Source organism: Eumetopias jubatus, unplaced genomic scaffold (genome assembly GCF_037043125.1).
Source record: "Eumetopias jubatus isolate StellerSeaLion01/CBP00866 unplaced genomic scaffold, mEumJub1_p1.0 scaffold_14, whole genome shotgun sequence".
NCBI classification, from domain to species: domain Eukaryota; kingdom Metazoa; phylum Chordata; class Mammalia; order Carnivora; family Otariidae; genus Eumetopias; species Eumetopias jubatus.
In genome coordinates this window covers 81351883-81364066 of record NW_028274820.1, presented here as the reverse complement: position 1 = coordinate 81364066, position 12184 = coordinate 81351883, and the positions used below count along the sequence as shown (strand labels likewise).

The 12184-nt window shown below is 39.1% G+C and overlaps 1 protein-coding gene across 1 annotated transcript; it reads right to left on the bottom strand.

The window, feature by feature from the left end:
* Window positions 1-1918: 1918 nt before the first annotated feature.
* LOC114210572 (hyaluronidase-4) lies at window positions 1919-11868 on the bottom strand. Its single transcript, XM_028104844.2, has 3 exons — window positions 10915-11868; window positions 3907-3996; window positions 1919-2320 (listed from the first exon to the last, which is right to left on the bottom strand). Exons 1-3 carry the CDS (start codon window positions 11866-11868, stop codon window positions 1919-1921), a joined length of 1446 nt encoding a protein of 481 aa, XP_027960645.1.
* Window positions 11869-12184: the final 316 nt, after the last annotated feature.

Below are 12184 nucleotides of genomic sequence, written 5' to 3'. Positions count from 1 at the left end.
TAGGGAGTCTGCTTGGGATTCTCCCTTTCCCTCTGCCCCTCCCCTCCTCTCTCTCTCAAATAAATAAATATAAATAAATAAAACTTATGGAAAATCGTTGATTAAATTTTGCTCCATCCAGTTGATAGACTATTATGTGGCTTTAAAGATGACATTCAGATGACATGAGGATTATGAAAGAGCATGAAAACTACTTATAACATGGTTAAGTGAAAAACACAGGACACAAAATTATTCATGTATTTTTATTACAATCATGTAAAAAAAAAGTCTTTAGAAGAAAGGCTAAAAAGAAATACACCAAAAGTTACCGGTATATGTTAATAGTGATTATTGGTGACTCCCCTTATTATTTTTTCTATTTTCCAAATTTTCTATAATGTGTTCACATATCTTTGATATGAAAATAAACAAAAAGTTAGTCTATGATACCTCTCATTCATAGTATTATATATATATATATTATTTTGTCTCATTTTGTTTGTATTTCACACTTACAAGTTAGACCTTAACCATGTCCATAACCCAGACAAACTGGACCCGAAGTTGAAAACAACACACCTGGATTGCAGATGTTTCCTAAAAAGAGAAAAGAGGCAGCAGAGGAGGTTGAATCAAGTCTCGTGCCTTGTTAGAACATCATACCTATCTGGAGTTTACCTTCCAAGTAGATTTTCTCCAGGGGTAGGAAATCCTATCAAGTGAACATGCCTCTCAAGAGAACACAATGGCTAACTGGTTTATAAATAGAACATAACATCAGAAAGAGGAAATTGCCCAAGACCCTGTTTTATACTAAGTGTTCCCATTACTTTGGTGGTCAAGGGAAGATAGTTGAAGGTTAGGAACATGTATTAAGAGCCAAAGTATGCATGGAATGTGCTATTTCATTTACTCTTCAGAATAATTCACTGAGGTGAGAACTATATTACCAAATTTTGGATGAGAAAATGGGAAGTATAAATAACTTACCTGGAGTCGCACATCCAGATGAAAAATGAAACCATGATTCAAATTAGATTCAAACTGACTCTAAAACTACTGCTTAAAAACTTACATATGGAGACCAAAATATCAAATATTTCTTGGTAGAACCCCTTCCCAATAGCACTTCTGGGTCCTTTCAATGTTTGTTAAATATTTTTTTTTTTAGTGATGATTTTTGCTTGCAAAAGACACAAACCACATTTTTATGAGCATGACATCAATTTCTGGATCTAGAGCAATGTCAGCCTAGGCAAGTGTGAATACTATCCTGCAGCCGTTTATAGTGTTTAAATTGCCAGGGTCTGTTAGAGAAGGACTCATAGTGGGTAAGAGAAGCACCATACTGGAATAGATGGCTTTGCAATGAGTTGGGAACAGCTCCCCTTGCCTCGGTCTCTGCACCCCCATGAGAAGCTACATCAGGACCTGGTTCTGCAGTCAGTGTGCTCAGGTGGGGAAGAGAAGCCCAGCATGAACCTAAGGCTGGAACAAGGAACTTTGCATTTGGTCCTTTTCAGTAGATTGAATACCCTGAGGTGACCTCTTCCGTTGAATCAGATAATTACTTCGTAATCTGTCCTTCATACATTGAAGGCCAGAAAAAACAGACTTTGAAATCAATAATTTAATATGTATATTTACACACACACATGTTCATATAAAGACTAAAATATACTAGGTCTAGTTTAAATACAACTTAAACATTCCAGTAATGAAGAAGACTGCACTGATTTTATTCCTGGATCTGGTTTCTTAGCCAAATCAGAGCCAAATAAAGCAATATGTTTGTGTTTATGTTAAGGGACATACATAATGTCTACTTATGATATCTCTCAATGGATTTCATAAGAAAAAAAAAAAAAACCATCCTAAGTTTCATCTCTTCTCTAAGTGACTACAGGCCATACAGTTCCCGTTAAACTCAATTCTCTCACAACCGAGCGCTCTGAGAACCTGCTAAAAGCAGCAGGCTCAGTGTTATTAGTGAGCCAGAAAAGGAGAAAACCCCAGAGCAGCCATCGGCCGTCTTCGTCCCTCTGCAGTCGGCTCCTTCATACCCCTGATAACAATGGCAGGAAAATTTCTCCTCCATCGCTTCCAGGTCTGTGTCAGATGCTCTTCCTTTCACAATAAATTCTCCATCTGCGGAGGCCTCTATGTGGTAACTTGCAGGGTTCAGGTGAAGGTAATCTGGAGCTTTCCATACCTTCCTTATGCATCTCCCGTTCCTCCTACAGAGGTGAAGGCTGCACACCTCAGCCGCTCGGGTCACGTTGACTATGTAGCTCCCTAAATCAGAACTCACATACTGCTTCACCTTTGTACAGTTGCCCTAGGGATGTGGAAACAAATGGGTTTTAGTGGCTTTTGGCACTGATAGGGTTCGAGCGTCTAGGCCCCCAAGGCAGTTCTTTGGCCTGGAGTGAAACCTAACATCCTGGCTCCAGTTGGTTGATCTCTTGGGCTCAGGTGCTGTAACACAGGGGAGCTGATCAGAAAGGATGAAAGGTCGAAGGGGCAGGAGATGGAGAATAGGTTACACTAGGGCTAAGCAACTGAACTGAACTTGCAAATGGGTCCCAGGGTCAGCACACCCTGCCTTCTTCCAATTTACATCTTTTTTTTCTCCTTCTAGCTCCCAACTTAATAGGTGTGAAAAAAAGAACAAGCCCAAATTAGAAATCATGCCAGAGCTGCTGTCCTCTGGCCGCCTTTTGGGTGTTGTGGTACCTTTCATGGTTGTGTAGGAACCTGAATCCTCATAGTCTACCCATTTATTGTTAACAAGTCAACCTGTAGGTTCCTGGATTTATCCTGTTAATTATGCTCAAGTATCAACTGCCCTGGGTTCTGGACTTCTGTATACAATTCAAACACAGGAAAGCCGGGGGAAGGCTTACTAGGTCATTTTTTTGTGGTTCCTATTATGTGTTCTAAACAGAGGCCACCTGGTTTGTGCACTCAGCTTCCTCTCATGAGCCGCATGGGCTGGAGGGGAAATATCACACCTAGAGAGCCAGGAATTGATTCTCCTCACTTCTACCTAATTCGTATATTGGACAGTGGAGACTTTTAACCTGAAATTGTCACAAACAGTTTCATGAAAGATATCTTGACAGCAACAAATTGAGCCTGTGCAATTCTAAGAATAATATCAGATCATCATGAACTTGCAAAAAATTCAATTTAACAAAAAGTGTTGAGGATACGAGTATTATAATTCCAGGCAAATGTATCATACTATAGAGATATAAACAAACAGCATCTGGAAATACAGAAGAGATTGTGATTAATGTGGATTGGGGAAAACTAGAAAGACTTACTAGAGTAAATCATATCTGATCTGGGAGAAATTTGAAGGGAGCTATAGATCTCACTTTAAATGCTATTAATTTTCAGCTAATTTCCCCAGAGAGAAAAAATAGTTTCAATGTGGAGATTAAAAAGTTACCATCTGTTTCTTCTTCTCAAAATAGGATGTAACACATTTTATGTAGTAGTTAAATGCAAGGGCTCCAGAATCAAACTGTGGGTAATGCCAGCACACCATTAACTAGCTTAGCTAGCTCTTACCCTAGTTGGATTTTCCTCTCTTGTTTCTTCATCTATAAATGAGGATGGTAGTCCCTACCTCTTAAGGGTTATTATGGTCAGTAAGTGAGCAAATCCAAAGCAAAAAGCATTTAGCACAATCCTAGCACATAATAAGTAGTCAACAAATGTCAGTATTATGATTACTATCTTAACAAAAGTTAATATTACTATTGAGCTCCTTCTATGTATTAGGCATTGATTTGGACTTTACTTCTAAAGCTGGTTTATTGTGGGAGCCATGAGAGCTCCGACTGGAGTTAGCTATAAAAGGAAAGAGCAAATACTTTAAATAATATTAACTATACCTTCAAGGTCCTGCCTTACCTCAGATGAAGTTAAATTCATGTCTCCCCAGATGACAATGCCTGCAGCTCCCAAGGCAGCACTTTCTCCAATGGTACTGATTAGATCTTGCTAGATTGAAGAGAATAAAGTTCATTATTCATTTGGTTATAAAACAGCATGCCAGGGATTAAGATTAGAGGCTGAGTGCAATATAATAGGTTGATTCTCCACTTTCTTAGAGTAACACTAATGTTGAATAAACCAAGGCTCAAAAATTACACTGGGTATTATATGCAAACAATGAATCATGGAACACTACATCAAAAACTAATGATGTACTGTATGGTGACTAACATAACATAATAAAATTAAAAAAATAAAATAAAATAATTATACTCCATAATCATATGGAAAAACATACTAAATCTTTTTTAAGAAAAACCTGCATTTTGCCAAACAGGATATTATTTTGATAACAGCCTAGAAATAGCCACCAGAAGCTATTTAATCAAAGTCAAGTAGGGCCACATGCACACAAACCAGCCATATGTACATGACCCAGAAACAGAATCCAAAAGTTTTTCTTTGCCAAATGTGGAGAATACCTCACACTCCTCATAGCTAAATTCTCTTCCCAATTTGCAACTCTCCTATGAGGACTTCATCTCTACAGAGACCCAGAGGGGTTTTGTGTCATTTGGATCCCAAGGCCAGGCAAAGGGACACAGTGTTAAGGACCTACAGGCTCTGATTTGGTCTGCCCTTATATTTGGTCTCTGAAACTATTTGTGTATAATTTCCAAGCACCTGACAATGGGCTTTAATTATGACTCATTCAGTCATGATAAAACTGCCAGACTTTTTCTTAATATGTTAAAGTAAATGAAAACAAAATTTCAGCAGGGGAATTTTGGTTTTGTAATCCTAAAGGATTTAAGTGTTTAAGGATTAACATGGATTGAGGCCATTTCAGAAGGAAATTAGGAGTTGAAGGTATGCAGTTGGTTTCCTAATTTAAGGTCCTATGGTAGGTTTCCTAGATAAGTTAATTAAATTATAGTATATTCTCCCACTCTTTAGGATACTAAGCATTCACCTTTTACTCCAAGGATGAATTTCCATCAGTTACCTGCTAGAAAATGTAACTGGGTGATTTGGTGGGAAATAAAAGCAGAACTTTATAATTGTATTTTGCCTGGGCCTTTTATATTAAAATCAACACTTGATGGGGCGCCTGGGTGGCTCAGGTGTTAGGCATCTGCTTTTGGCTCAGATCATGATCCCAGGGTCCTGGGATGGAGCTCCGCATCCGGCTCCCTGCTCAGCGGGAAGCCTGCTTCTCCCTCTCCCACTCCTCCTGCTTGTGTTCCCTCTCTTGCTGTGTCTCTCTCTATCAAATAAATAAATAAAATCTTTAAAAAAAAAAAAATAAATAAATAAAATCAACACTTGAGATATATCTTCTTATCTGACACTTTTATGGTCCACTCAAAGGTTTTACAATTTTAGTGTTTAAAGTTTTATTCTTCTGGAAATTTTCAAGAAGGGTGGAGATTTTGGTTTAAAGCACTTTCCCTTTCAGGCTCACAAGCATTTCCATTTCTATGACCATGGAGTCGGCTGAATAGGTCCGAGCTGACATAACAGGAAAGGAAGGAGTTTTCATGAGGCTCTAACAAGATAGTGGAAGTGAAATGTTTTTGAAAATTATCTGTGATATGATGAATATGGGAGGAACCAGCTATGTAGTGCCCAGAATGAGGACTCTGCTGGGTCTACACCCATTGCCTCTTTTGGCAAAGATATAAGGAGCAGGAACCTCCCTCCACTCACTCTGAATTCAGTGAAGCCATATTCACACGATGTGATCAGAGGGGCCAAATCCCCCAATGGCCTTCCATGAATTCCTATTACATGTATGTTATACCTTTTTCAGCTGTCCCACAGTTCTGGAATAGTCTATTCTGTTTTGTTTTGTTTTGTTTTTCTCCAGTCTTTGTTCTCTTTGCTTTTCAGTTTCAGAGGTTTCTACTGAGACATCCCGAGGCTCAGGACTCTTTCCCCAGCCCTGTCCAGTCTGCTAAACAAGCCCATCAAAGACATTCTTCATTTCTGCTACAGTTTTTGATCTCTAACATTTCTTTTTGATTCTTTCTTAGCATTTCCATCTCTGTGCTTACATTGCCCATCTGTTTTTGCATGCTATTAGAGCCCTTTGCATATTCATTATAGTTGTTTTAAATTTCCAGTCTGATAATTCCAACATCCCTGCCATATCTGAGTCTGGTTCTGACGCTTGCTCTATCTCTTCAAATTCTGTTTCTGTCTTTTAGTATGTCTTGTGTTTTTTTTTTTCTTGATAGCTAGACATGATGTAATTTTTTCTTGATAGGCAAATAGATCATACTAGGTAAAAGGAACTGCTATAGATAGGCACTCAGTAATGTGCTAGTAAGATGTAGGGGAAATGGAAGGATTCTATAGGCCTATGATTAGGTCTCAGTCTTTTAGTGAGCCTTTGCTTCTGGTCTGTGAAATTCACAGGTTGATCAGTTGTGTTTCCCCCTTATTAGGTGAAATAGGTTGGCTAGATGGGGCTAGAGCAGGGCATTTCCCTTCTTGCAAGTGGAAGACTAGAGCCAGCTGGAGTTGAGTATTTCCCTTCCCCCAGTTCACTTAGGCTCTGATAAGTCCCCAGTAGGTTTGGCACTAGTTAAATAGTTTCTCCTGAGGGCAGACCTTGTTAAGAAGAACAGAATGTTCTTGAGTATTCAAAATAATTCTTTTTCTCCTGCCCCCTGCCAGATGCATAAAAACATTTTTCTCTGATATTCTTGTGAGTACCTGATAAGCTTTTGGAGGGAAAACTCACAAAAGTATATCCCTACCCATGACCGAGTCCCCTGGAGTTTTTAATCTCTCCGATTTTCCTCACTGAGCCTCCAGCAATTCAATTATAGTTCAGGTTTCCCTACTCTGGCTGTGGTTCCCACAGAGATTTCTGATCTGGTAAATTGTGATTCTCTATGTTCACCTGTCTGCCTCTCGAATTTTGAGGGCAGCAATTTTCCCTGTGTCATCCCTTCTCATAAACCTAGGAAGAGTTGATTTTTTTTCTTTTTTTAAGAAGACTTGATTTTTCAGTCTGTTTAGCTTTTTACTTGTTAGGATGGAGTAGCAACTTCCAAGCTTCTTACCATGCTGAACTGGAAACCCTAAATCTCCCATGAATTCCTTTGGGCTAAAGCAGTGTCATCAGAGGGAAGTGGGAGACACAGCATTTACATTTTGTATTTATAGGTTGTAAGTAAGGAAGCTATAGATGTTTGCCGTGAAACCCACACCTTCTGAGGTTGATTATCAGAAAGGAATGGTAAGGGGCATCTGGGTGGCTCAGTTGGTTAAGCCTCTGCCTTCGGCTCAGGTCATGATCTCGGGGTCCTGGGATCGAGTCCCGCATCGGGCTCCTTGCTCAGTGGGGAGTCTGCTTCTCCCTTTCTCTCTCCCCCTGCACATGTGCTCACGCTCTCTCTCGCTCTCTCTCAAATAAATAAATAAAATCTTAAAAAAAAAAGGAATGTTAGTTTCTTCCCAATGTGTCCTTTAGAGTTTATTGGAACTGATTCAACATGGCGAGTCTTTATGCACATGTTGACTAGAGGTAAGGAGTCAATAGCAGATATTAATGCAGATTTCTCTTCCAAATTAGCTCACTGTCACCTAGCTGAGAGCAGGGTGCTGAATGAATCACAGAGCAGCAATGTTTTGGGGACCAAAAGAGCAAGGGCACTATTCAGTGAGGGAAGTCACGGGTAAGATGCCTCTGGGAATAGCTAAGGACCACATGAGAGCATGAGCTCCATGAGTGATGTCACATGAAAGAAGAAATAAGGGAACAGCGCATGATGTAACAGCAACAAATATTCCAGGTCCTAGCGTTTTCTCCAGCCCTCCCTGATGCTCACCACAGTGCGTATAAGTAAGGTGCCCACTGTGGGGAGCTGGAGCATCACTAATGAGCTCCCTTTGCGTGTTACCAGAAGAAATATTAATTAATTAGAAGGAATCTAATTTTAAATCTACGGTCAAGAAAATTCCTTTTGTTATTTTTTAAAACATAATATCAGGTTTTATTTAGGTTGTGTGTATGTAAGTAGTGTAGGCAATCTTTTGTGTGAAATGAGGTGTTACTGCCCCTGGATCATCCCACCAAGCTATGGCTGCTGACCTCAATTCTGTTCTTACATAGTCCCTTTCCAAGTTTAAGGCTTTGGTCCTGTTAAAAAGTGACAGCGGCACCACATATTTTTAGTATCTCAAATTTTCATATCTATTTTCTCATTCGATTTTCATAATACTTCTGCTAGGTAGGCAGAGCAGGTAATACTGTCTCCTTTTATATATTAAGACAATGAGGCACGGAGGTCTGGACAGCTGAGGAAATTTGCTACTTATTGGTAAATCGTTTCTCTAATCCTGATTCTATATGTATGTGTACACATGCACAAACACGCACATAAACATACTCTAAACTGCGGTTATCAAGGTGCTGGCTGGCTCAGACGGTGGAGCATGCGACTGTTGATCTCAGGGTTGTAAGCTTGAGCCCCACATTGGGTATAGAGATTACTTAAAAATAAAAGGTCCTAAAAAAATAAAGTGCAGCTATTTTTGGGAAGATTAGAAATGGAAGCCATTATTAGTCATTTATGATTTGGTATAAATGAATATCAGCTTTTTAAAATTTTGTGGGCAGATTTTTATGGAGGATAGAGTAAAATGGTGGGTAAACTGATGGTTTGAAAATACCTTACCATTCAGAAACTTTTCAGAATGATACAGAATGATTCCTGGGACTGCCAAAGAGAACTGTTTCTTGATAAGACCCTAATTGTTGTTCCTTCTTTTCTTAAAATAGAAATATTTCTGAGGCTGTAGCTACTCAAGGAAGCTTATCTAAGTTTACCAAATGTGCAGAATGTACGAGTAGTGTAAACTAATCTTTCAAAATGAAGACTTTGTCCCTTAAAGTTTATTGTTTCTTCCAAAAGTAAATTTATTATCATCAAAGATAGAAACTTGTTTAAGCCAAATATAAAAAAGGAAAAGTTTCATAGAAGAAAGTAATATTTAACTTTCAATTCCAGGGTCAGGAAGATCTAGAGGACTTTTTAAACCTCCCAGGTAGTATTGATTTCCTATCATTCTTAATCATTTGTTGATGACTTTTCTGGGAAGTACAGATATCAGTTCACAATAGAGACTTTTTTCTTCTTTACTCACCTCATTAATGATGTCCAAGGCATAGCATTTACCAAATCCTGATACGTCTGTGCCTTTTCTTCTTCAGAGGATCAGGCTGTATCCTCTATATACTCCATAGATACCTACTGGTTATGCTAAAGCCCTCGTCTGGGTTTCCTGAGCCTCCTTCCTTGGATGCTTCACAGTCAGAACATCTTTAAGTGTAAGTGTATTAAAATACACGCTGGTGAATTGAAACTTGTAATGGTGGAGAAGGAGGAAATGTGATAAACCTATAGTATCCAGTAATATCTTAAAATACCACTGCACCACCCATGTGAAGGCCTGAACAAATCTCAGGTCTTCTTATCATAGAGAGTTTACACATAATTATTGAAGTCCAACAATTAGAGTGGCAACAACTTTTAAGTGTTTATCTCTAAAAGTTTTCATTTGAGTTACTAGAGTAGCAAGGGGAGAAGAAGGGAGAGAAAATTGAGCGGAAAGCTCCTCTATTTTAAAAGTTACCCTTATGGTTTTTGGGAGGTCTTAGGCTACAACAGTAAAATAAACAGAATAGAACTCGTATTTGTAAGTTTTACCCTAGGGTTGCAGAACCATCTACTAGTGATGACTTTATGACTGGATTTAAAAACTGGCACCACTCTTACCAACTTTCTATTAGCTATGGTCATAGTCAAGGATAAACCAGATGGCTAAATCTATAGATCCACCTACTTTTTACAGATTTGCAACATCCTTATGCCTTTAAAAAAATTTTTTTTAATTTTTAGAAACTTTTTAATTATGGTAAAAAGACACATATAACATTTATTGCCTTCACCATTTCTAAGTGTACAGTTCAGTAGTGTTACATATATTCACATTGCTGTGCCTCCCTTGTACCCTTTATCAAAACTGGTATTATGCATTAAAAAGAAAACACTTTCTTCTCTTGACATTAGATGGTGAGGCCAGAAGCTAGAATGCTTCCAATTACACTTCCACATGTGAGAGCAAACTACTCCTTTTTAAAATATCCTCTCTGATTTTTCAGCCTGCCCACCACCAACTGCTTCAAAAAAAGCCAGTCAGGCGGGAACACCTTCAAAGCTGGGGAAGAAGGGGGGGAGGAGTTGCTCTTATTGCCTTATAACCTTCCCTCCATAACATGTTCCTTAAAAGAATAATAAATAAGATAATTAAATTCACTTGGCGTATGGGGTGCCTGGGTGGCTCAGTCGTTAAGCATCTGCCTTTGGCTCAGGATCCCAGGGTCCTGGGATCAAGCCCTGCATCAAGCCCTGTGTCGGGCTCCCTGCTCAGCGGGAAGCCTCCTTCTCCCTCTCCCACTCCCCCTGCTTGTGTTTCCTCTCTCCCTGTCTCTCTCTCTCTCTGTCAAATAAATAAATAAAATCTCTAAAAATATTCAGTTGGCACAGATGAAGAGTCTAAAGGGATGGCTAGTCAAAGGAACAATTATGCTCCTTTCTAATAGACCACTAATTGAGAATTCTTCAAAGAACATAATTAACAAAGAAATGTCTCTTTTAGGGGCACCTGGGTGGCTCAGTCAGTTAAGCATCTGCCTCTGGCTAAGTTCATGACCTCAGGGTCCTGGGATCATCCTCTCCTCAGCCCCCCTGCTCAGTGGGGAGTCTGCTTCTCCCTGTCCCTTTGCCCCTCTGCCTGCTCATGCTCTCCCTCTCAAATAAATATATAAAATCTCAAAAAAAGAAAAAAGAAATGTCTCTTTTAAAGACAGGGAGGAAATCCCCCCATCTTTGGCAAGGGGTGTCTTACCTTAGAAAGAAAAAATAAAGGTTCATTTCTGTAGCCTAGCCTTGTGTAGACGAATACAGGCAGAGCATAGTCATGGGATGTCATGGCAGAGATCCTCATGGATTCATGCACTCGAAATTGCGAGAAGCGCAAAATGTTTTTGTTGTCTCCAAGAGATTTTCTGACACCAATAGAAGGATATAAAGCAGCACTGCTATTCCAGAGCCAAGAGAGCTCATTGTTTCTCAAAACTTCTTCTTCTGGGCATGACCCAGTATAATTCGGGGCATAAACATTATAATTGTGGCAATCAGGATATAAATAATAACCCCAGAGGCCCTTGGGTCTACTCTTCATTCCCAGTTCAATGGTTTCCTTCATGAAAGCTTTTGCACTTTCTTCAAATGTTGCTTTGGCTAAATATTCAATATCAGTAGCTGATACATTCTCTTGCATATCAGAAATCAGCTTTCTTGACTTCTGTCTGTAAACATCTTTTGTGTTCCAGTTACGGGCCCACTGGGGTCGCCAATATTCCCAGTCTATAACAGCAAGTCCACTGAAATCTTCAGCAGGGATGTAATAATTAATATCTTGGTCAGCTTTTTCTAGATGTACTTGCAAACTTATGTTCTGGGGGAGACCCCCATTAATGGGAACCCCCTGTGATGTGTACCATGGATAGTATCCCAATCTGTTGACATAAAATATAGTGACATTTTGCCCCCTGGCCTTGGCCAGTGGGCTTCCAATCACCTGAAACATTTTCAAATTTAGTCCTATATTGTATTTTATCAAACACTGATCCGTTGGAGCATTCCAAGCAGCTATAAAAGGTTTCCTTTGATAAATTGGAAGTCGGGCAGGTTTTAGAGAAGAGATAGACTTCAGAATGAAGAATATGAGCAGCCATGACGTGAGATGTATTGGTTGAACAACACAAAACCTTAATTGTCCTTCAGATAATACTTTCATGATAAGATAAAACCTTGTCTTCTGCTTTAATATACTATGGAAGACCTGTAGGGAGATATAATTTTCTATTAGTGATATTTGGAGGAAAAAGACTCAAATGCTAAATAGATATTATTGATGTTACATATTTATATTTTAAGGTGCTTTTTATTTAAAGGCTTGAATATAAATAAATTGAGATATAGAAGCAAGGGTAGTGACTGAGCTTCTATTCAGGGGCAAGCAATGCAATTCAATAAACATTCACAGAACTTCAGACCCAATGTCCAGAATACAAAATGAACAAGATGTGGTCCTTGCCCTCCAAAAAAGCTCA